The following is a 23,673-nucleotide window of genomic DNA, read 5'->3' as shown; positions in this document are numbered from 1 at the left end:
GGAGAGAGCCAGCAGTCGGATGCCCCACCTTCCTCTTCCTGCTCCAGGACCCTGCAGTTCTGCTCTACCTGATTTTCCTCTGCCGAGTCTAGCCTGGTTATGCTCACCGTCCCAGGACTCTTAATTACGTCTCATTGGCTGTCATGTTACTCTGTGTCTAACAAGCTGTAGACTGAAGTTTCTGTTCTGCCTGGTCCTGCAGTCATTCAGTCCCAAAGAAACATACAGAGCCTTATATTCATTATAAACTGTTTCACCTATTAGCTCAGGCTTATTATTAACTAGCTCTTACATAACCCATAATTCTTATCTATGTTTAGCTCCGTGGCTTGGTACCTTTTCTCAGTGCAGCATTCTCATCTAGCTTCCTCTGTGTCTGGGTGACGACTACAGACTGAGCTTTTCCTCTTCCCAGAATTCTCCTAATCTGGTTGCCTCACCTATACTTCCTGCCTGGCTACTGGCCAATTAGCGTTTTATCAAAACAATACGACTGACGAATCGTTACAGGGTACAAGAACATTATCCCACAGCAACAAGCAATCCTCTACGCTGGTGCTTTCCGGGTAACTGAAAAGCCCGTTGCTGGCCATCCAGCAGTTCTATTCCGGGGTCACTTACATGCACCGTGTGAACCAGATCGGCTGCCAGGCACTGCTTCAGCTTCTCGTCACTGCCGGTTCCATGCAGCACCAAATCCGGCATATACGTAGCGCAGTAACCTGCCAGGAGTGAGCGGCCAAAATTTCTAACGCTTGGTTTGCTGGTGCTCTGAGACCTGAGACAACACGTGAATGATTACATATATAGTTAGAAGCACTCACTTTTGTGTTACGGTGGGAACAAAGCCTCCAATGATACAGAAAATACCATAGTCTCCTATAGCCCATATCAAGAGTCTAGAAGGAGATCATGAATGTGAGCAAATAGGGGATTTTTGGAGGTAAGGAACTATTTTAGTTAAAATGGATGCCTGGAAAAAAATAGACTTTTTTTATGGCTCGTAAAAACTTCATTCTTAAGCCAGATGTGGAGGTGCATCCTCTCGGCGTAAGGCCAGCCTAGGCTACATAGTGAGACCTTGTCTTAAAAAAAAAACCCAAGGGATCTGATCTTATTCCTCACACTGAGCATCCGACCGATGTTCAGTATGTCAGTGTCAGAGGCAAGAAAGAGGAGGCTGGGCATCACGGTGCCCAAAGCACGGCTCCGTGAATCTGACCTATCTGCAGAGGGAGGTGTCCACCACAGTGAGGAAGACTAGAAGGAACCTTTATTTGTAACTTTCAGTCACCACAGAACAAAGGACCAAGCCAATGGAGTGTTAACGAGAGTGTGAAGTGACGGGGGGGGGGGGGGGGGGCCCTCATGGTGGGTATGACACCAGATGGCGCTCTCCCCTCCTTGCTACCGTGGCTGCTGTGGCCCTTCATGCCCCCCAAATGTCTCAAGAGCTACAAAGACAACCAATCACCAGTCCTCCATCCAAAAACAGAGCTGCACTGAGACTGTGAACATCCTTGGAGACCACACAGGCTGGGACCCCCTGGAAAGTAACTGGCGATCCCTCTAATATTTAAGAAAAAACATTATTGCGTATAAAGCTGTCGTGGACAGCTACCGTGGTCACAGTGTCAGGCTGGGGACAGACTCTAATTCCCCGGACAGTGTTACCTTGGCAGAGGCAGCTCCACTTCCAAGGGCCCTTCAGTCCTGTCACAACTGTGACCTAGGTCTAGCGGGGCTAATGCGCACGCCTCATCGTCACTGTCTCCGAGAGCGCTATCCAAGCTTTCGTTCCTGGGAATGTCTCCTTGCATCCTGAAGTGGGCCTTACCACTGGCATCCCCACAGGGGACATGTGAAGCACCCAGCAGGCCACCCTGCTGTCTACATGTGTTTACAGGCTGTGATGAAGGTCTTTTCCTGCCCTCTAATTGCCCATCTCCAGTGTGTTCCAGTGGTTTCGGGCCACTGGCTGCTGCACAGCTAGAGGGTTCAGGGGGGCCTTGAGCTTGGCTAAGCTGTCCCACAGGGCCTGGCACGATGTTGGCTTGGAGGTGTCTGCCCTCAGGGACACCTTCTCCCCCTGAGAACTGGTCCTGAGGAAGGGCGGTGGCCCTTTGAAAGTCAGCTATGGAGGAACACCTAGAGCCCTGCTGGTCTTGAGCCAGGCCAGTGTCCATGTTAGGCCTGGTGGAAGCACTAGTCCCATGGAATCGGCCACAGGTCTTTAGCCGCTCCTCCATTTTTTTGGTGCGGCTTTCAAAGTCAGACTCTGGAGAGACGGAGCTTCCAATGTGGAAAGTGACCTTTTCCACAGAAGGCTCCTCCTGGGAACGTCTGTCCGGGCAGGGCCAGGCGGATGATCTGTCAGTTGCAGTCTGTCGCAGCTCCTCATGGGCAGCTCGAGGATCCATCCTCACTCTTACCCTGGGAACCTCACAGCTGGGAGGTCTTGAAGGCACATCTTGGGGTGCCTCTTGATCATCCTGGCTGTCCTCACAGAATACATCTTGAGGTGTCCAGGAACTGTCAGGTTCTACCTCTCGGAATCCCACACTACTGGCCTCAGAACTCTGCTCTGGCCCCTTGCATTTGCTTTTCTCAGGACCGTGACCCAGATCATGAGTATGCACGCCCTCTGGGGCCTCGGCGACTCCTGTAGGTTCCGGGCTCCTCCTCTCCGTGGTCACTGGCGGTAGGACCGGCGGCACAAGGGCAGGCTCGTTTCTCACCGTGACGACCACGTACTCAGACTCTTCCACCTCTCCCTTTTCCAAGGCCGTTACAATCTTGCTCCCATTTATAACTTGGTCATCCTCACTAGGAGTCCCATTCCAGGTCAACTGATTCTCTTGCAGTTCCGAACAGCGGAGAAAGTAGGTCAGAACATAGAGGATGCGCTGGACCAAATCCTTCTGCTTTCCGATCACCACTGTGCGGGTCAGTCTCACCGGAGAGCCTATCGCTCCATAAAGGTCACCTACAGGGCAAAGATGGACAGAAGACAAAGTCCTCTGGTGTTAGCATATATGGAATATCCGCCCTCTACAAGAACAACACCAGTTACTTGATTCTCGGCCTCCAAGCACTTCTTGCAGCACCAGATATGAAGTTTCCAGGAATGATCATGTTTCAGCTGCCCTGACACTGAGAGCAGGTCTGGGAGGCTGGACAGTTTGCAGCCTAGCATCTAACAGAGCACAGCAGCGCACAGCAGCAATGCTGCTGGACACACAAGCCATGCACTGGGAGCAGCTGGTTGCAGGCTGGCCCAGGGAAAGCTGAAGCCATTGTTTTGCATAAATGACCAGATCCACTACATAGATATCTTGCAAGTTATAAGAATTTCTTAGAAGAATACAGTGGGAAGTGTGTCCTGGGAAGGACTAGAGAGAAGGCTCAATGGTCAGAAGCATATGCTGTGCCCGCTGAGGATCTAAGCTCAATTTCCAGCACCCATATCCTCATTGGGCAAGGCTTCTCACAACTGTCTGTAACTCTGGACAGGCCACCTTCTTATCTCCTCAGAACTAACATGCACACATCCACACACAGAGAAACAAGTACAAACACATAATTAAAAATAAAAAAGAAGAATCTGAGGATGGTGAGTCTTAGCGTAAAGTATAAATTCAAGAATTACTTCAAAGTGATATGAAATAAACCAGTTAAAATTACTTAACGAGGTAGTGCGTGTAGGATACTCTTAGTACATGGATTTGCTCAGAGTAGACTCAGATTGATTTTTAAGAAAAATTACCCATTCATGAACAATAATCTGTAATTTTTCCTTATTTCATACTATGTGAAAAGTCTACAGGACAGAAAACATTTCTCTTTCGCTATATTCTGGTAAGTGGGTTAAAATGGGCTGGTGAGCCCGTTTTGGGTTCACTGTGAAGAGTGGAAGAAGACAGGAGCCCTTCCACAGCGCTCCCTGCCAGCACATTCTACTGTGGAGCACACTGACACAGGATTATGAAAGGGAATAATGGAACAGGAAGGATTAAATGGGGGGGGGAGCAAAGGGCAGGGTAGAAGAGGGAGTATGGGGAAGATAACTAAAGATCTTTCAAAGAAGTCAAATGGAAACCAAATACTATAGAAACTTAACACACTTTAAAGTGCAGTTGCCTCTAACAGGACAACAATATTCCTAGTAGATACTAAAAGCTATCAAATAAAAATCACAGCCAGGAATAGGTTATTTCTTTAGGAGTTGATGGCTGATGAGATCCCACAGATCCCCAACATGACAGGCTACTGCCAATGCTCTTAGTTACACTCCAGAGCCTCACGGTAAGATCCTACTGCCAGACACCACAGAGAGAAATCAAGCAGGTGCCCATCTGGAGGCTATACCCTACTGGCTAGCCTTCATAGTGCAGAAAGGTGTTATGCATGCCACCGGAGGGGAAGTAATCACCAAACACATCCAGCTGTGAGCCCTGTGAGTTACAGTAACGACTGACTTGGTAAGACATGCCTGCTGGTGCAACAGAGGCAAGAACTTCGTGGGAGTAACTAATCACTTTTTGCTTGGATTTAAGTCCAGTTCCACAGAATAAAACCCATATCCAGCACAATTACTGAACCAAGACCAAATAGCTGGACGAGTCATAGGCCTTGGGGAAGAGTCTACTAGTACGGTTTTCCTAGTGCAAATAGTATTTCCAGTGATCTATTGTGTACCCATAGATCAGTGCATCTCTCCGGCCTAATCTGAGAAGCTTCTACTTACAGTAGCTGGATATTTGCACAGAGACCTACAAGGGACAGAGGCTAAGAGACTGCAGAATGTTCAGCCTTAAATGGAACACACATACTGCATCACCCTTTCTTAAGGGTTTTTGCAGAAGAGGGAACCAGAGCATCTAAGAGCCAGAGGCAGTGGGTGGCTCCAAGGCAACAATGACTTCTGGACACAGCGGGGCAGGCAGCTGCACATAGGAACTCACAAGAGTCCTGACAACACACACAACACTTGACAGATCACATTCCAGCACGGAGGTGGGAGCTGGGCATGAGCTGTGGAGCTGTGGGCATCTCTTAGTGTGTCCTGGTAAGTTGATTGTATTTCAGGGGAAGACTACACACCCAAGAATATCTGAGCAACACAAATTAGTCTTGATAGCTTTATGCTCACTAATAAGGTAGACAACCAACATCTACTGAATGAGTAGGCACTTACAGATTATATCTTTACACAACCAAGCCAGATTCAGAAAGGACTGAAACATTAACCAGAAGGCTGAAAGCCCTTAACGCTGGAAGGAGTGTCCCATAAATAGAGGCGTTCCTCAGTGACAGTTACAAAGAAGACTGGGGGACATCAGGACTCGGCTGGGGAATGCGTTCCTAGTGAGGCAGGAAGCCACAGGCTGGAGCAAACTAAAATTAGTAGACCGAGGCTGAGAGAAACATTGTGAGAATGGGCAGGAAGCTCTCTCTAGGGAACCATAAGGAAGTCTGTCCTTGGGAGAGTTTTCCCCAGTGCACAGCTTCCAAGAACATTTAAAGGGCAGGACAGAAATAATAATAAACAACTTTTCTATAAAAAGACAAGACCGAAGGCTTACAGAGCCTTCGCAGCTAAGAAGTTACCCTGGACTTCAAAGTCAGAGCTCAGAAGTATGGTGAGATGCTGTGGTTTGATCTGAGAAATCCGCCCTGATCGTGAGCTCATGCCGTGCCTTCCTTCTGATCCTGTGTCCCCACATTTCAGGACATCACAGTCACTTCAGGACTCAGAGGCGTTTCTGTGGCCCCAGTACTACATCCGAGCTGGTCCCGGTTGCGTGGGCCCATGATCCCAGTTACTAGAGAAGTTGAAACACGAGGATCATAAGTTCCAGGCTAGCCTGGGCTACACAGTACGAAACAAACAAGCAATTATTTTCCATCTCTCCGTAAATACACAGATCTAAAAATGTTACTAGATTGCTTGAACCTGTTTTAAGTTAATCTTCTAAGTATTGGAGCAGCATGGTCTATGATTTCTCACAGGTTACAAAGGGTTACTACTGTAGCTGGTGCACAGCAGCAAATCTAGAGAAGAAGCACAAAGCCCCTTACTCAGGGAAGGGGTTCAAAATCCTCCATTAAAAAAAATGGGAAAAAAAATGGGGATCTTTTGAAAGAAATGGATAAAGAGGTAAGACATATTGCTAAGTAAGGGTTGGTGCTGTGGGACAATGCTTCTGTACACTGATTGGCCAGTAGCCAGGCAGGAAGTCTGGTGAGACAACCAGACTAGGAGAATTCTGGGAAGAGGAAAGACAAAGTCAGTTACCAGCCAGATGCAGAAGAATCAAGATGAGAATGCGTTACTGAGAAAAGATACCAAGACACCTGGCTAAACATAAACAAGAATTATGGGTTAATTCAAGTTGTAAGAGTTAGTTAACAATAAGCCTGAGCTATAGATAGATAGATAGATAGATAGATAGATAGATAGATAGATAGATAGATAGATAGGCAGGCCAGCCTTCTGTGTGTTTCTTTGGGACAGAACAGTTGCAGGGGACCAGGTGGAACAGAAACTTCCGTCTACAGGCTGGGGAAGTAAGTGCTGGGCTAGGGCACTCAGCAAGAATGCTTACATGTCTGAGGACCTAGGTTTACTTCCCAGCATCCACATAAGAAGCCAGGTATAGGCGCACATGTCTGTACCCACACTGCTGGGCAACAGAGCTCCACGTCCGGTGAGAAAACCCTTCTCAAGGGAAGAAGGCGGAGTATCAGCAGAGGACACCTGACCTGACGTGGGTGCACACACCTGCACCATCTCTACGGATGTACACGTGCACATATACACACGCACGCACACACACTGCTGAATAAAACATGATGAGCAGTAAAACTAGATGATGGTTAGCATCAAAATCAATGTGGGCAACCTTTGCTGCAGGGAGGAGGAGAAACAGAAGATGTACACTTTCTCATTGTTAGATTAGACTTACAAGTGTTTATTACCTTTGTTTTTTTGGGCAGAAAATAACTAACTGCTGCAGACAAAAGATAATGCTCGAAAACACACAGGTAAGTTTCACTCCCACCCTCCTGAAGACTTAGTTTCCTTGTCTATAAAATGGGAAGTCTTACAGGTATCTTGAATATGAATAGGTCTAACCTGTTTGTGATAGTCAGGCATCAAGCCTAATAGTCATTTTATCCTTAGACCCCATGAAGAGCAGATCTCATCAGGGTGAAGAAAAGAGATGGTAGGTTTGAAAACAGGTCAGGTAGGATTACCCATTCTGCGAGGAGAAATAGAAATGAAGGAAGATACATACAGTTCTACTGTCTGTGAGCCTCACCAAGCACAGCGAGATGCACACAGTAGCGATTCTGGAAGAGGGGCAGGGAGACTGGAGCAGAAATAGATTTTAAAACAAGGGCTCCCCAAAATCTAATGTCATGTCATCCATGCCGTTTAAGTTTGTGCCTTCGGGAAGATCAATGAACTCCGAGCAGGCCTGCTGCAGAGGAACTGTCCAGACCTTGAGGGCAGCAGACGAAAGCCCACTCAGCTCAAGGGCAGGTTTCTCACCTATAGCAAATTCTATACTGAGACACCACCTCCTAAAACTCACATTTTACAGAATGTCTGCTATCCTGTTTAAACGCTTTTCTACCCACCAATGGCTTCCACAGGCCACGGGTGGGTAGTATCCCTAATGTGGAAACCCTGCGGCTGAGAAATGGCGCAGGAGGGACGAGAGATGCGGACTGTCCTGATGAGCTCGCAGCAAGAAGCTGAAATCATTCAAGACGGAACTGGTTTTATTACTGAGGAAACTAGACTAAAATCACACCTGCACTGCTGTGTAGGCCCCAGAGCTTGCATTGTCCTGCCTCCCATGGCACACAGAAAGAGCTGCGTGCATCCTCTGATCACGGAAAAGGCTTCAAGGCTGTCAGATGCCTTCCCGGTGCAAGGCTTCATTCATCCCCTCCTCAACCAGCTCCCAACAACACCCGGACCTTGGAGGGCGTCTTCTCAAGAAGAGAGAACTGAAGACCTTCGGTGGTGTCTATCTCCAAAGAAAAGCAATGAACAAGCCCACAAGAAGGGATTTTTGCCTTGTTACACTGAACACATGGAGTCAGTGGCTCCAGGGAACTCAATCCCACAGGAGAGGCATGCCTGAGTCTAAATACATTTATCTAATTAAATGCACATGGCTTCATTACCATTGTTTGAAAATCGACTCTACACCGGGACACACTATTTCCTTAATATCCAGCCCATTCCCCTTCAGGAGGAAACGATGCACTTTGGAAAAGATGTCTTCCTATTGAGGAAGACAACATATGTCCTCAAGAAGACCTACTCATCCCTGAGCGAGGTGGCAAGTTTTGAACAGTTCCTTGTACCAAGCATCAAAATAACAAGCACTGCACTTTATTTTTTATTTTTTTTTTTGAGACAACGTCTTGGTTAAATAGCCCAGACTAGCCTACAACTCATAATAATCCTCCTACCTCAGTCTCCCAAACCCTGGGATTACAAGTCACGTAACATGGTTTTACTCTCCATGACTTCTTTAGTTAGTTCATTAAAAGCACACCTATTACTTACCCTATGAGACTTGTATCTCCTTTTGTCTCATAGGCACAAGGACAAGAAAATAATTTACTGCTAACAAATAAGGACACCTGTGACAGGCAGGGGTGAGAATCTCATCAATTAGCATGTGTAAACAGTACTAGCAACATTGTTTGTGTGTTACGGTTACAGTTTCTGAAGCACCCTGTTTGCTAGGACTAGAGTGTTTCCCTCAGCCCGCTGTTGTTCCTAACAATTACCATTTGGAGATCCCCTCAGCTAAGCCTTCCTGGAAAACGTGTTTCATCCTCTTTCTCCCTCTGTAAACGCCCCACAATGGACTTTTCAGGTAACAGCACCAGAGCAAAGGTGCTTGCTTTGTACAACCGATTGCATCTCACAGCAAACACAAGTCCTGACCCCACCCCGTCTGATGTGTGCTTGCTTAGCCACATGAGGCCCCAGCCAGGTTCTATCCTTAACACACAGAAGAGGTCCAGGAGGGCTAGCTAAGTGACTGCCTGCAGAAAGGGACCAAACGCAAGGCTTCGGGACCCATGTCACCCAGTTGTCCACCCTTCTCTACGTGCTAGTGTTCTCACTGGTCATGGATCTGCCTTGTCCAGTAGGCGGCGGACTACTGCGTCCGAGAGGCTGAGCTCAGCACACGGGCAGGACAGAATGTCATGTAATCACTGTCACTATGACGCTCGCTGAGAACGAGACCAGGCATGCAACCCCAGTCTCGCCTATGAAGCACTAGGTACCTATACCCAGCCTACACATATGGGTTGAAGAAGTGACAGACAAGACGTCAGATGTATGGCGTAGCCAGAAAGGTGGTGACATTAGACTGTGCCGCGTTCCCCTGGTCTTCTCTTTCCCCAGCCACTCTATCCTACAGGCAGTGGTTCCCACTCGAGTTCCTTCGGTTGCCCCTCCCCACAAGGAAGCTTGGCAATGTTGGGAGACATTTGGATGGTTGTAACTTTGGGCAGAGAGGAACTGTACGGGGATCTAACGAATGGACGTCAAGAGTTGGCTGAGCAACCTACGAGACGTGAGGCAGCCCTCCTCTGCCCCATCACAACTCAGCCACAGAGAATCATCTGGCCCAGTCAGTCAGTAGCTAAGGAAACCAAGGCAGGATGAACAGCCTCTGCGAAGTGGAGAACTTAGTTGACCAACACTGCCTCAAAACAAAGCTACCAGTGAGGGAGAGGGGTGAGGGCAGTAGCCAGTAAAGTTGAATCTGTGGATCAGTCTCATTCCCACGAGAGAAAAATCCTTGAACGACTGGGCTGGAAAGCCAGTACAAGCCATCATTTCCAGGACCCCGCTTGCCCACCCCCCATTTAATCAGATATATCCTCTGAGCAGTCAGATTAGTACTAACCCAGCTGGGCCCAGAGAGGATTGTACGGATGTGTTTTGGCCAGCATGTTCACCGACTGAGAGGTACGCTTCTCCGAGAAGGCTTTAATGGGGGGGTGATCAACAGGCATGACAGTTGGTACCCAGGCCAAGTGGTAGGTTAACACTGCAGTCAGTAAGGCGGCAAAAAACCTTGGAAAGACGGACAAAAGCACACCAAAATTAGTCAAATACAGAACACAGCCATGGCCTGTGCAGAGCACACATTGGCTTGGGATCTGCCCACAAGTTATGCTTACTGGTTTTTGTTGACCTGCTCGATCAGAAGTATAAATTCCTTGAGAAAGCGCTGGCAGAGCTGGTTTTTTTCCAACGTACTCGACATCATGGTAAGCCATACTGGTTCGGCTATCCTTGGAACAGAATACAAGTTCCAGATAGTCCCTCTACAGGAAGAGAGAAGGGACAAACACAGTTGTTTTGGGTATCTTAGTATCAAAGAATAATTTGGATATGTGTTCTCCTTAAGGAATTAAAAAATAAATTAACATAAGTTGGCAAACTATGGCTCACACAAATTACTACCATTTTTGTAAATAAAGTTTGATTGGGACACATGAATGCTTCTTTACTTACAAATTATCTATGAGCGCTTCTGCAAGACAATAGCAAAGTTAGGTAGTGGTATATAAACCCTTACGAGAAAACGCACAACATCCCTGGCATAAAAACATTCACTTAGAAAACAATTTATGGCTCAGTGATATAGCAAGCCTACAATGCACATCCCAAGCATCACACACATGAAATTCATATGAAAGTAAAAAAATTTCATAATGTCCTTCTTCCAGAATTTAAAATCATTTTTAAAATTTATTTTTCTATCTACACATAAAACCTCACAAACTGTACAGGTTTGTAGGACACCATACAGTCATTTTTAGATACTATTTATTTTGTTTTAGTGGTACTGAGCATCACACCCTGGTCTTTCCGCACACTAGACAACCACTCTATCATTGAGTTACATTCCCAGCTCCACAGAGCATTTTCCTAGTAAAAAAATGCAGACCAAGAGCTGGGATTACCCATAATCCCAGCATATTAGAGACAGATGCCCAGAACTAAGAGTGTACGGCAGCCACTGCTACAGAGTGAGACAATCTACAAGGAATGGGGGGTGGGGCACAAAACCATCATGAAAAGAAAGCACACGCAACGTGGAAAATAAGACTGAGGTACTCAGCTCTACCGATTTCTAATTAATGCGACGACTTTCTAAATCAGATACCCAAAGATGAGAAACTACACAATGGCTCTTCTTCACCATAATACATGCCAACTTCTAATGCAGAAGCTTAAAAAGGTTGGGTAATGTGCACAAGATGTGTGTGTATATACATAAATACATACATACATACATACATAATGTGTATGTGTGTGTGTGTGTGTGTGTGTGTGTGTGTGTGTGTGTGCGTGCATCCATAGAAGTCAGAAGAGGGCTTTGGCACATGCATATTTAATGGCAAAGAAAAGATGGGAACTCAGGCATGGCAGGCTCTATTATAAGCTACACGGCGCACATGTATTTGTCTAGAGCGTAAAACATACTCAGGCCCTCCACTGAGTGAAAAGGTCAATCCAGCACCCAATGAGTAAATCAGACCTCTCCCAAATCAAGTCAGAAGAAGCATACTTGGATTAGGCCATGAAGCCCTGTGCCTAAAGCAATCAGGACAGAACACAAAGCTTCCTCGACAAAAACTAGAAAACAAACAAACTTCACACCTCAAAAAACAGTATTTACCGAGTGAAGAAGCTGTGACCCCAAACTGCACATAACAATAATAATCAAAGAGTGTCCACTTAAGAGTGTAGGGGTGGGGAAGACATGGAGGCTACCTGAGAGGGGTGGTAGGTAGCAAGGTCTAGGATTTACCTACAAAACTCGAAACTTGCGTCTCAGCTGGGCATGGTGCACACACTTTTAAATCCTAGCACTCAGAAGGCAAAGGCAGGTGGATCCCTGTGAGGTCAACGCCAGCCTGGCCTACAGAGTGAGTTCCAGAACAGATAAAGCTATATAGTGAGACCCTATTTCAAAAAATACAAAAAACAATCAAAACGCTCATGTCTCTAAATATTAGTACATTATTTTGTCTGATTCTGGAGGGCTCACGGTCAAAATAAGTAAACGACTTCTACATACACAACCTCTAGGTTTTTGTTTTCCGGTTTTCACCCCTGAGAGACTAGTGTTCAGATCAGCATCCAGACCCTCAAAAGCACAAGCCAGCGCTGAGAATGACCCCTGCAAGGCCGTCTGCAAACCTAGAGCTGCCCCAACGAGAGAGCTCACCCATCACCTCCACAGTACTTCTCAAAACCAAACAACCTAAGCAGTTGTTTCCGCAGCCAGAGCTCAGAAAAAGTGGTTACACTGCTTCAAGCAGCCATGAGCCCATCCGCAAAAAAATGGTCTAACATTCTAAGAAATGTAATTTTTTTTTTCAGCACTCACTTATTCAGATCATTTACTCCCAACGGCTGTGCCGTGAGATTTCATTCCCCACTGAGAGACTGGCTCTGAGAAACTCAGATGAGCACAGCGGGAGACATCCCCATACTTGGAGCACAATACCTTGCTACCCACACTCTGAGGGCAAGAACTACAGCATCCATAGGTGACTGGTGGACACAGAAGTCAGTAAGATTTGCTATCCAGACAAGGGCACGGACCTCAGGCATCGCATGTGCACTAGACCCGCCCTGGCAGTTGAGAGCTAGGTCTCCACAAATGCACACATTGTCTCCATGGGCTCTAGGGGATAAGAAGCACTCCTGAACCCAAGCTTCTCCATCTGTGAAAAGGGTAGAGGGGTTTCCCCTTCATCATTCATGAGATGATAGACGTAAGATCATGGAACTGACTTATACGACATCCTTTAAAATTACTTTCTAGTTCAAATGAAAATAATGCCATTAATCTAGGGGTGGTAACACACGCCTTAATCCCAGAACTCAGGAGGCAGAGGCAAGTGCATCTCTATGAGTTTAAAGCCAACTCAGTCTAGTAGACAGTTCTAGGCCAGTCAGGACAACACAGTGAGATTCTATCTCAAAATAAACACAAAACTAAAAACAACGAGAAAACCTAACAACACAACAAAGAAAAAAAACTAATCTGATAAAGAACCGCCAGGCACAGTGGAGATTACTTGGGGCTGTGTTACTCAACCTGTCCTCACGGGTGGAGACTCTCAAATGACTACAAACCGCCAGCCCCTAAGTCTTCTGAGAGCGAGCAGCTCACAGCAGCTGGCAATACTATTTATTGCTCATCATGTCCTGCTGGAGTTTCAAACCTCGTACCTTACCTGAATTCTCCCAGAGCTTCCATCAGACGGCTCACATAAAACTGGACACGGAGACTTGATTCTGCGATCTTCCTACAGGAGATCATGGCCTTGATGGGAGAGAGTGAGCCAAATTACTCTCGGAGAAGAAATTCCTTTGTAACTGACCAGCTAGGGCTCATTAATGAACAATGATGTTATAATAAATTTAAACACACATAGCAATGGTGCGTCCCCCTCATCAAAAAGCAGTAATTTCCTTCCCTACAGCAACCAGTGTCCCATCTCCAGCCTTAAAAATCCCAAGGCCCGTCATTTCAGGGCACATCATTCCAGGGCACATTTTGACTATTATTTATGCAGGCCATCTGACACACACAGACAGGTGCCATCTTTGGCTGCAAATATCTTCCGTTTGCCAGTAGGTTGCAATCTTACTACCTTTCATTTTCTTATTGAAGTGTTTGCTTGGAATGGACCCCAGGGACTTGCACACGCTGTGTAATTCCTCTACACCTGAGCTGAGCTGCACCCCATCCCTTGCACACGCTGTGTAAGTGCTCTACGCCTGAGCTGCACCCCAACCCTTGCACACGCTGTATAAGTGCTCTACGCCTGAGCTGCACCCCAACCCTTGCACACACTGTACAGCTGAGCTGCACCCCATCCCTTGCATATGCTGTGTAATTGCTCTACCCCTGAGCTGCACCCCAACCCTTGCACACGCTGTGTAAGTGCTCTACGCCTGAGCTGCACCCCAACCCTTGCACACGCTGTGTAATTGCTCTACCCCTGAGCTGCACCCCAACCCTTGCACACGCTGTATCCCTTGCACACGCTGTACCCCTGAGCTGCACCCCATCCCTTGCACACGCTGTGTAAGCGCTCTACCCCTGAGCTGAGCTGCACCCTACCCCCTGCACACGTTGTGCCCCTGAGCACGTACGTCCCCCATCCCCACCTTCTCAATGGCACTCTTCAGCCTGTTCATGTGAGATTCAAACAGGGGGAAGTGGGAGAAGAAGAAGTCCTGGAAGTTCTGCTGCGCTGCTTCTCTCTCGCACAAGGAAAAGATGATGCTGACGGCAATTTTCTTCCTTCTCACTATGGCTGGGTTAGAGCTAGAGGCTTCGTCAGCCAAGCTAAACGTCTCATCCGCTGACCTGGAGGAAAATTAAGTTTGAAATTGAAGCGGCCATGGATCAGTGAAACACTGAAGGTAAGCTGTCCTGCCGTGTGACGATACCTCAGGAAGCAAGGCAGACGCTGAGAACTGAGCTGGTCGTTCACGTGCCTCACCCCATCATCTTCTCACTCCTTTGTCAAAGACTGAAGGACCACTTACCACTCATTATCACCCTGCCATCGAGAAGTTCAAATGAAAGCCACTGCTATTTAAACGTTGGCCTCTCGTCCTTTCAGCTGTATTTAGGAGTGCGAGACACCAGCTCAATCAAAACGCAGGTTCTAGCTAGAGAGACGCTGAGGATATAAAAAGTGCTTGTTGCACAAGCCTGGTGACCTGAGTTCCGTCCCCGAGACTCACAGAAGAGGCTGGGTGTGGCAGCCGCACACCTGCAATCCTAGCACTCCCACCGTGAGGGGGGAGGCAGGGGCAGAAGAATTGGTGGACACGCTCACAGGCCCGCCAGCCTAGAACACAACACACACGAGAAACAAGGAGAAAGCCTCCTCAACAAGGTAGAAGGCAAGAACCGACGCCTGAGAGCTGCCCTCTGATGTCTACACAGGCCCTCTGGCTCACGTTTGTTTGTATCAAACAAATAAATAAAATGAATTCGGTCCTTGGTTTTTGTTGATAGGCCTGAAGAGATGAGACACTCAGAGGACCGGTCCTGTGGAGTATTCTGTTTACACAGACATCAGGCTTCAACGCTTACGGGCACCTTCCCCAAGGCTATGAAAGCCAGCAGATGAAGTTACTCCTTTAAATGCTCTGATGAAGCCAAGTGATTAACTGACTGAGCACTCTGGGAAAAGCCACTAAGTAGCAAGGCTCAACACTCTTTGGGTCCAGGCAAGATCTCAATGAACTTATGATCCTTCTGAGAGGCAGCTTCTGTAATAAAAGAGCTACAGAGCCAATAAATTCTCAGTACGTATCCGATCTGTCTTAGGGATAATACAATTCTGGTTGAACCACAACTCTGATTTCAACGCTGTGAAAAGCCAGGCAAGCGACCGCACAGCTACAAACACAGAGTGCAAAGGAGAGCGTTTGCTTTGTTCTCCAAAGGCGCCGCAGCGAAGGTCGGAGGCTGCTGCAAATGTGTGCAGCTAGCCTGCCGCACAACAGCATGCGACACATGTTCTCTCGGCCACTCACTATACCATCTTTTGGGCTCTACTCCGAGTCTAGAATATTCTGCAAGCTTTAAACTGTATCTGGATCTTACTAACATCTGCACACCCACGCTGCATGGTCAGGAGGTCTGTTTAAAAGGAAAAGCGCCTTGCTCTAGGCTCGGAGGGATGCGTTTCTGCATTCCTTAGCATCCCTCGGATGTGGGATGAGGGGATGAGGGACATGGCAGCTCCCGATCTGTGGGTGTCGTGTGAATGTACCAAGTATCCCACCCATCTACCAACTCAGAAACCTCCCGATCCCAATCACCAGAAAAAGCTCTGAGAATCACACAGAATGTCACATTTTCACGAGGGAAGAGACCGGATATTTTAAAAGGCTCCTACTCTTTGCTGCGAGGTCCTTGTATTAAAAGCTTGTTTCTGTGCACCAGCTGACTTCGGTCCAGGCATGGCGGTACACATCTGTAAGTCCCATCCCAAGAGGCTGAGGTAAACTGAAGAGGTAGATCTGAACTCAAGTTCAAGGACAGGTTGGGATAGCAAGACCATGCTTCAAAAAAAAAAAAAAGCAACAAAATGTTCTTCTGAGCTATAATGCAAAACCTCTTTGCTGACTGCTCTATTCTTTCTCAAAAGTAAACCACTTGTATCAACATTCCATTCCTCCTCGAGTCCAGGTGGTCTTTAATAGCTGAACTGTGATCAACACTGGGCTCTATTTATTCTTCACCTCCGTCTCTACTGTCTCCACACGGACGGCCAGCTCGGCTATTGCTTTAAGCCCAGCAGAGAGTGCCATCTGCTGAACTGCTGTGAATCCTTCCTCGCCGAGCAGAAACCAGATCTCACCAGCTACATCCCTCCACTAACATCTAAAGCTCCCCAGCTTCAGTCTGTAGTCCTGGGTCAACTATCCAAACTGGAATACATCATAGAGAACCTTATGTATCTATTAGGTATTATCCCACAATAAGGGATGCTTGAGCATGTGTCAAAGAATTCACTCATATACCAGACACTTCTCCACAGTCTCTCTCCAGGTCACCAGGTAAGCTACACGAGCTGTTTTATAAACACAGAAACTGTAGCAGCGCTTGCCTGGGGAACAGACAGCTCTCTGGTAAGGATGCTAAGGTTAGGACCCAGGATATCTGTCTGCCATGCTTGGCTTGCTGAATGATCAGCAGTAAGCAGGTGTCCACCTCGCCTGCCCCACCAGCCCCAGCTCATGCTTTCGGAGGCACTGTGACGGCCGCGGTTCCACGGGAAAGATGGAAGCACAGATCAGCCCCCATGTTTCAGGACGGGAGAACCACGGCTGCACACTTAGGTCTTTTCCATATAGAGAAATCAAGTAGAGGGGGTAGAGCAGTTCACGCTTTTAACCCTGTCACACGAAAGCAAGGCAGGAGGACCACGAGTTCAAGGCTACTGTGGGCTACAGAGCTAGATCCTACCTCAAACAAAACAAAGCTGTCTTTTGTTACACTTAAATATATTGATATATATATATATATATAAGTACTTCAAAATCATAATCACTTAAAATAAAAACTATCATTTTAGCTCATATAGACAAACTACAACTGATATCAGGGCTATTTAGCACAATTATTGCTGAGGTCAGATTTGAACTTACATTGAAACTATGAAACAGATAATATGGTACGTCTAAGAACATTTCATTGGAAATTTCGTTCAATTTACTAATCAACAGGTTTCCAAGGGGGCATGTCTCCATGCCTGGTTCCTTTGGGATTTGGGGCGGTTTTTTTTCCAAGAGATAAAATGCCCGAGGCGCCTTTATCCTCACAGATAGCAGAACTATTACCAGCTGCAAGATGTGTAACACCCCCACCTAGGTGTCTAATACTGCAAGCTTGCCACCTGGCACAATGAGGCAGCCTGAAGCCAGAGTAGAACTATCGATCCTAACTACGTACAACTCTCTTAGGATTTTGATTTATCTTTTTTTTTTTTTTTTTTTTTTTTTTGCTTTTCTGATATGGTCTCATGTATCCCTGACCCGAGTAAAACCTGCCACGTATATGCAGGCCAACCTTGAGCCTGGAAGTCATAGAAATCCATCTGCCACAACCCCTGAGTATCAGAATCAAAGGTGTACTCTGCCACGTAGGGCAGGAGGATGTTTTTAATTACTGTGCACTTCCTCTCAAAGCCAGAAACAGTGAGATTCTGTCACTAGCGTAAGAAGCAATCCTCAACCAAGAGTGGTGGGCGGGGGTGCCTGTAGCCCCAACACTCAGGCTCCAGGTCAGCCAGTCTCAGAACACAGAACGAGAATGGGGGTGGGGGGAGGAAGTAACAGCAGATGGAGGCAGGCTACTGTACCCTCAACAGCATCTTCCTCCAGAAGGGGCTGAGATCTACAACCTAACTGCTGTGCGCCCTTTCCATGTGAGCCACAGTAACAGAATGGGATATAAATACTTAGAAAAAAAAAACTAACAATGAATCAGAATATTGTTTGATACCCTATTAAAAATTATGACACAAAATGTTATTTTTATAATTTATATTTTATATATTATACTATATACTATATTATTATATTTTAAGTTAGATTATTTTTAAATGCGAGCTTTGCACGCTAGCACTTACACTAACATTCTCCTTGCCTTACGAGGAGGGGCTGGGCAGTTTCGCTTTGCACTGCATGGTCCCAGAAACTACGTAGCCAGTTCCGACTACGTGACCAGGCTATCCGAAGGTAAGATACTTTTTTAGGTGGAGGCTCAGGAACTACCCACAGCTCCCCATGCCAGGTCTCCATTCAGTTTGTGTTCTGGGTTCGGACATGCTACAGACAGCTTCAGACCTAAATCTGAAAGAATTAAAAGTACTTGCAGTGAAGAGAGGCCTCCACGGACAGCCTTCTGCATCCACCTCTTCACACCACAGAAGCTACACTACAGAGCGACAGGGAGGACGGAAATGGTGCTGTAAGGATAGCAGTCAGTCACACTGGCCAGTATCTTATCTACGATCACGCCAGGAATGGCGGCAGACAACTTTAATCCTAGCACTTGAGAGGCAGAGGCAGGTGGGTCCATGCTGAGCTTGAGGGCAGCCCGGTCTACAGAGTGAGTTCCAGGATAGCCAGGACTATGTAGAGACCATGTCTCAAAGAAAAATATCATTTTGATTTTGTATGTGTAATATGGCTTGTGTAATTTGCCATGCATACATCTGGAAGTCAAAGGAGAACTTCTGGGATTTGGTTCTCTTTCTTCCGCTGTTTGGATCCTGAGACTCAGACCTGGGCCATTAAGTTTGGCTGCTGATGCCTTAACCACAGAGCCATCTTGAGAGCCCAAGTTTTGCTTTTTTTTGGGACAGGGTCTCTGTGTAGCCCAGGCTGTTCCTGAATGCAGGTTTTCACTGGGTCAACCTCCAAGGGCTAGGACTACAGGCACGCACCGCCAATGTTAATCTGTGGCCATATTCTAAGTCCTGTCTGGCCACTTGACTCGCTCATCCAGTTTTACCCCACTAATAACACTGAGGCTGAACCTCCAGTAACCTGATGCAGAGGAAGACGCACCCGAGGCCTAGTTAACGTGCTCTGTCACAGGGCAAACGCCATGACCTCATACATCAGTCCACCTGAAGTCCATGCACTAAAGGGCGGTGGCTCAGTGAAGGATCAGCTGTGAGCTTTTATGTCGCTCTCTAGGGATCTGAACAGAAGAGGCGCCTCCAGCCCACACTGCTCAGCTTATGTTTCCACAGGGCTCTCATCAGCCTTCACGAGTACCCACCCACCCACCATGTTTCTTTCTTTTCTTTTCTTTTTTAGAAATTTCATTTTTTTATTTTTTATTTTTATTTATTTGTTTATTATGTATACAGTATTCTTTCTGCAGTCCAGAAGAGGGCACCAGGCCTCATTATCGATGGTTGTAAGTCACCATGTGGTTGCTGGGAATTGAACTCAGGACCTTTGGAAGAGCAGGCAATGCTCTTAACCGCTGAGCCATCTCTCCAGCCCCCCCCCCCAACACCATGTTTCTTATTCCTGAGTCCCAATGTACCGCACTCCTTCATGGTATTTATTTAACATGTACCGATGTTTCCTGACACCTGTTTACTGTCCTCCTCCCTCCTGGTTATAAACTACCACAACACAAGCTCATGGCTGGACCATCTTCACAGATTCTCCAAACACAGTGATCACAAACTCAATTAACTGACATGAGTTATTTTAGTGACACGTGAGAATTCCCTTTACATTTTAAGAGCTACAAAAAGAAGGGCCTGGACGCTACTCGTGTAGCATCAAGTCTATACACCAAACACAACCCAATAAACTTCAGATTCAAAAACAAACCGAAACAAAGGTAGGGAATAATACCTTGAGGCTATTTCTATGTATACTGGTTGGGAGCTGTGAACCCCCAGATCCTGAATTTCTTGTAAACAACTTGTTTTCCCCTGATCTGAGTGCCTACAGCTGCTCTGAGCACGAGACCCTCAGGAGTTCCTAATGGCAGGGGAATGGTTTCTGGTGTGTTTGGCTGGGGCGTGGCTATCCCTATATAAGCTGCCCCTGGACACAATAGAGGGGGCATTCTGTCTTCAAGGATGACCCGTGTCCCTGTCCCTCTCTGTGAGTGTGTGTGTTTCGATCTCCAGCCCCTTGCCCAGTTCACGAACTGTAGGGCGGCGCACAGAGCGCAGACGGGGTGTGGTGCGCCGCACATACTCACTTTCATGCCTGCTTAGTCTAAGAATTTAAGTGGCACAAAGGGATCATGCCTTAAATACCACATTGGAATCACTGTAACCAGGGGAAGTGATGTGTCCCATCTTCATTACTTATAGCTACATAAGAGAGAGAGCATTATTTAAGTTACCACCAAATCTAGCATATACATTGTGTAGAAATCCAGGCATTTCCAGTAACTTCTAAACAAAAAGACTTTTTTTTCCCAGCTGGGTATAGTGTCAACACACTCATAATCCTCACACTTAGAAAGCAGAGGCAAAGCAAGGCCAGTTTAAGCCCTGTCTGGACTACATATTGTATTCCAGGCCAGCTTGCTTAGCTTTAATTTACTATCTCCTCCCTAACAATTGAACTTGTAAACTTCCAGGCTAAGCTGGGGCTAATCACAAGGTTTCAGGACTTCTCCCGACAACCTGGGATAACCCCGCCAGGTTTCCTACGTTGTTTACAGTAGCGTTTTCCGCAGCCAGCAGGAACGTGTAACTCACCTCCTGGGAAAGATGCCATTTTCCAAACTCGTCGTCTGACTTCGAAGCCAGCGGCGCTGATAGCTGCTGGAAGAGGACGTGGAGGAGCTTGGGGACGGGAAGGGTGTGATCAAAAGGCTGCTGAGCGAAGCTGCAAGGAAAACAAACTTCAAATGTGAGAGTCCCGGCTCGAGTTCTCAGAACGCAACTGTGGGCTATCCACTTACGAGGAGTTCCAGAGAGGCTGGGGGAAGTCAGAACCCATATGAAAAGTTAGGTTCCTAATGTGCACTGGAAATCCTGGCACTGAGGAGGAAGACGGGAGAAGTCCTGGGGTTTACTGGCCAGCCATCCTAGCCAGCTCAGAGAGATCTACCTCCCAGGGAAAGACCCTATCTCAGGAAGTGAGCGATACCCAAGGCTGACTTCTGACACAAACTCACACAGCACATGCTTGCACACCTGTACTCAGATGTTCACACCCCCAGTGAGTGAATCAGTAATAAATAAACATGCCAGGCAAGATGGTGCATTCCCGTACCCTCCTTACTAGAGGTGCAGAGGCAGGAGGATCTTGAGTTCTAGGCCAGCTTAACTATATAATGTCGAGTTCCAGGCTAGCCTGCGCTACATAATTTACCTACAGTCATCCCCCCAAGAAGAGTTTAAGATGGCAAATTTATATGTAATATGTATTTCAACACCATAAACACATACACACACACACACACACACACACACACACACACACACTCAACCTGAAATTTTGAATTCTACCAATCACATCCAGCAGGGGGAGACTAAAACTTCTCTCTTCCAAAAATTTCTATATACAAGAGGAAAAGAAACACATTTTTTTTTGCTTTTTTTTTTTTGACACTATCCATTGCTATGCAAACCAAACTGCCCTTGAACTCTCAATCCTCCTGCCTCAACACCCCTCTTTCCAATCACAGCTGCACATCACCCCATTTCAACAGAAGGAATAATCCTACTCTACCCACACTCAGCCACCTCCTATTCTTAGCCACATGGACTCCTAATCCACAAATCCGCAGACCCGATCAGTGCACACACGATCGGGCTTTACACCACAAACGCAAATGGAATCATTGCTCCTTCCATTGGAATACACACTCCAGATTTCTAAGAACACAGTGCACATAACTTAACATCCCATTCCAAAACTTGTTTACATTTTGTGCTGGCTGGTTTTGTGTCAACCTGACACAAGCTAGAGTCATCAGAGAGGAAGGAGCCTCAGCTGAGGAAATGCCTCCATGAGATCCAGCTGGAAGGCACATTCTCATTTAGTGATCAATGAGGAAGGGCCCAGCCCATGATGTGTGTGGAGCCATCCCTGGGCTGGTGGTCCTGGGCTCTCTAAGAAGGTGGGCTGACCAAGCCAGGCGAAACAGGCTAGTAAGCAGCACTCCTCCACGGCCTCTGCATCAGCCCCTGTGTCCAGGATCCTGCCCTATCTGAGTTCCTGCCCTGACTTACTTCAGTGATGCACAGCAATGCTGAAGTGTAAGCCAAATAAACCCTTTCCTCCCCAACTTGCTTTTTGGTCATGGTTTTTCGTCGCAGCAATAGAAACCCTAACTAAGACACGTCTTCTTTTGCCAATTTCTTCACTCTCTATTTGGAGGTAAAATTTAGGCAAAGTAATCATTTTTTTTGGGGGGGGGAGACAAGTTCTATCCGTGTAGCCCTGGCTACTCAGAACTCACTATATAGATCAGGCTGGCTTCAAACACACAGAGACCATCCTGCCTCTGACCCTCAGATATAGAATTTTCAAATACAGAACTCTTATCCTCTTTTCTCTGGCCCCTTTCTCATCTCCATGTCTGAACAAACTATTTCTAGTCTTAAATAGTATTTTTTTTTGTACAGAAAAGCTTACACGTGGAATAAATGATTTTTGAACTGTATCAACTATTCTGGAAATAAATCACTAGGCATGGTCCTGAATTAGAAGGACCCCCACAGGCTCACATAACCAGACTGCCCTGCTCCCCTTGCCTGCTGCCCTTAGCTCTTTCTCCCGCACCACGCCTGCCGCCACACTCCCTGCCACGATGACAATGGATTAACCCTCTGAGGCTGTAAGCAAGCCACCAACTAAGTGTTTCTTTTATAAGTGGCTTCGGTCATGGTGTGTCTTCACACAGGAACTAAGACGCAAGGGTCTTAAGTAATGGACGACAGAAGTAAGTTCTTTACTCGGTGGTCAGAGAAGTAAGTTCTTTACTCGGTGGTCAGAGAAAATCTTAGGAGACTCAGTTAAAACGCCACCAAGAGGCAGGCTCAAGAAAGGCTCAAAGGGAATATATACCTGATGCCTATTCTACATGAAGAAAACTGAACAACATCATTAAAACAAAACACTACTGAAAGATGTCCGGGAGAAGGCTCAGCAGCTGAGAGTGCATCCTGTCATGGAGGGCAGAGGGCGCCGGCAATTCCTGCCTTCTGCCGCCGTACAAACACGCTCCTTTGAGATACACTGTGTATGCCACACATCCACTCTGAGCTAATCTGCATGATCCCAGACTATCCACTCCCAGCCACCTTCTATTCTGACCCTCGGCTCTGCAAAGCCTGTCCCCACCGCAGCCTTTGGCTAGCCGTCCTCAATACCAGAACTACTATTTGCCTTGGCATTCAGGGAGCAGGTCCCTCCTGGCTACACTTCTCCCTCTCAGGTACTTTCCCTGAGCACCCGGATATGTTCCTCCCTTCGTTGATCAGGGTGGTGTAATTCTTGCAGCACACACTCCAACCTGGTGTGTCCTTCCCGAGCACAACAGCAACCTCTGTTTAGTCCAACAATAC

General features: G+C 46.9%; 1 protein-coding gene across 5 annotated transcripts in view; it reads right to left on the bottom strand.

The window, feature by feature from the left end:
• Fnip2 (folliculin interacting protein 2) overlaps positions 1–23,673 on the bottom strand; it is a 108,878-nt gene that overhangs the window by 21,960 nt on the left and 63,245 nt on the right. For all 5 annotated transcript variants that reach the window (XM_087899446.1, XM_087899447.1, XM_087899450.1 and 2 more), the window contains 7 exons: positions 20,854–20,983; positions 14,249–14,450; positions 13,309–13,397; positions 10,231–10,377; positions 9,954–10,123; positions 1,675–2,986; positions 622–778 (listed from right to left, as the gene is read on the bottom strand). In XM_087899446.1, coding sequence (XP_087755572.1) covers positions 622–778; positions 1,675–2,986; positions 9,954–10,123; positions 10,231–10,377; positions 13,309–13,397; positions 14,249–14,450; positions 20,854–20,983 — 2,207 coding nt within the window. The remainder of the gene's footprint in view (positions 1–621; positions 779–1,674; positions 2,987–9,953; positions 10,124–10,230; positions 10,378–13,308; positions 13,398–14,248; positions 14,451–20,853; positions 20,984–23,673) is intronic.

This window comes from Myodes glareolus, chromosome 20, assembly GCF_982192425.1.
Source record: "Myodes glareolus chromosome 20, mMyoGla1.1, whole genome shotgun sequence".
NCBI lineage: Eukaryota > Metazoa > Chordata > Mammalia > Rodentia > Cricetidae > Myodes > Myodes glareolus.
Note: the sequence above shows the minus strand (reverse complement) of the source record. Positions and strands in the feature narration are given on the sequence as shown.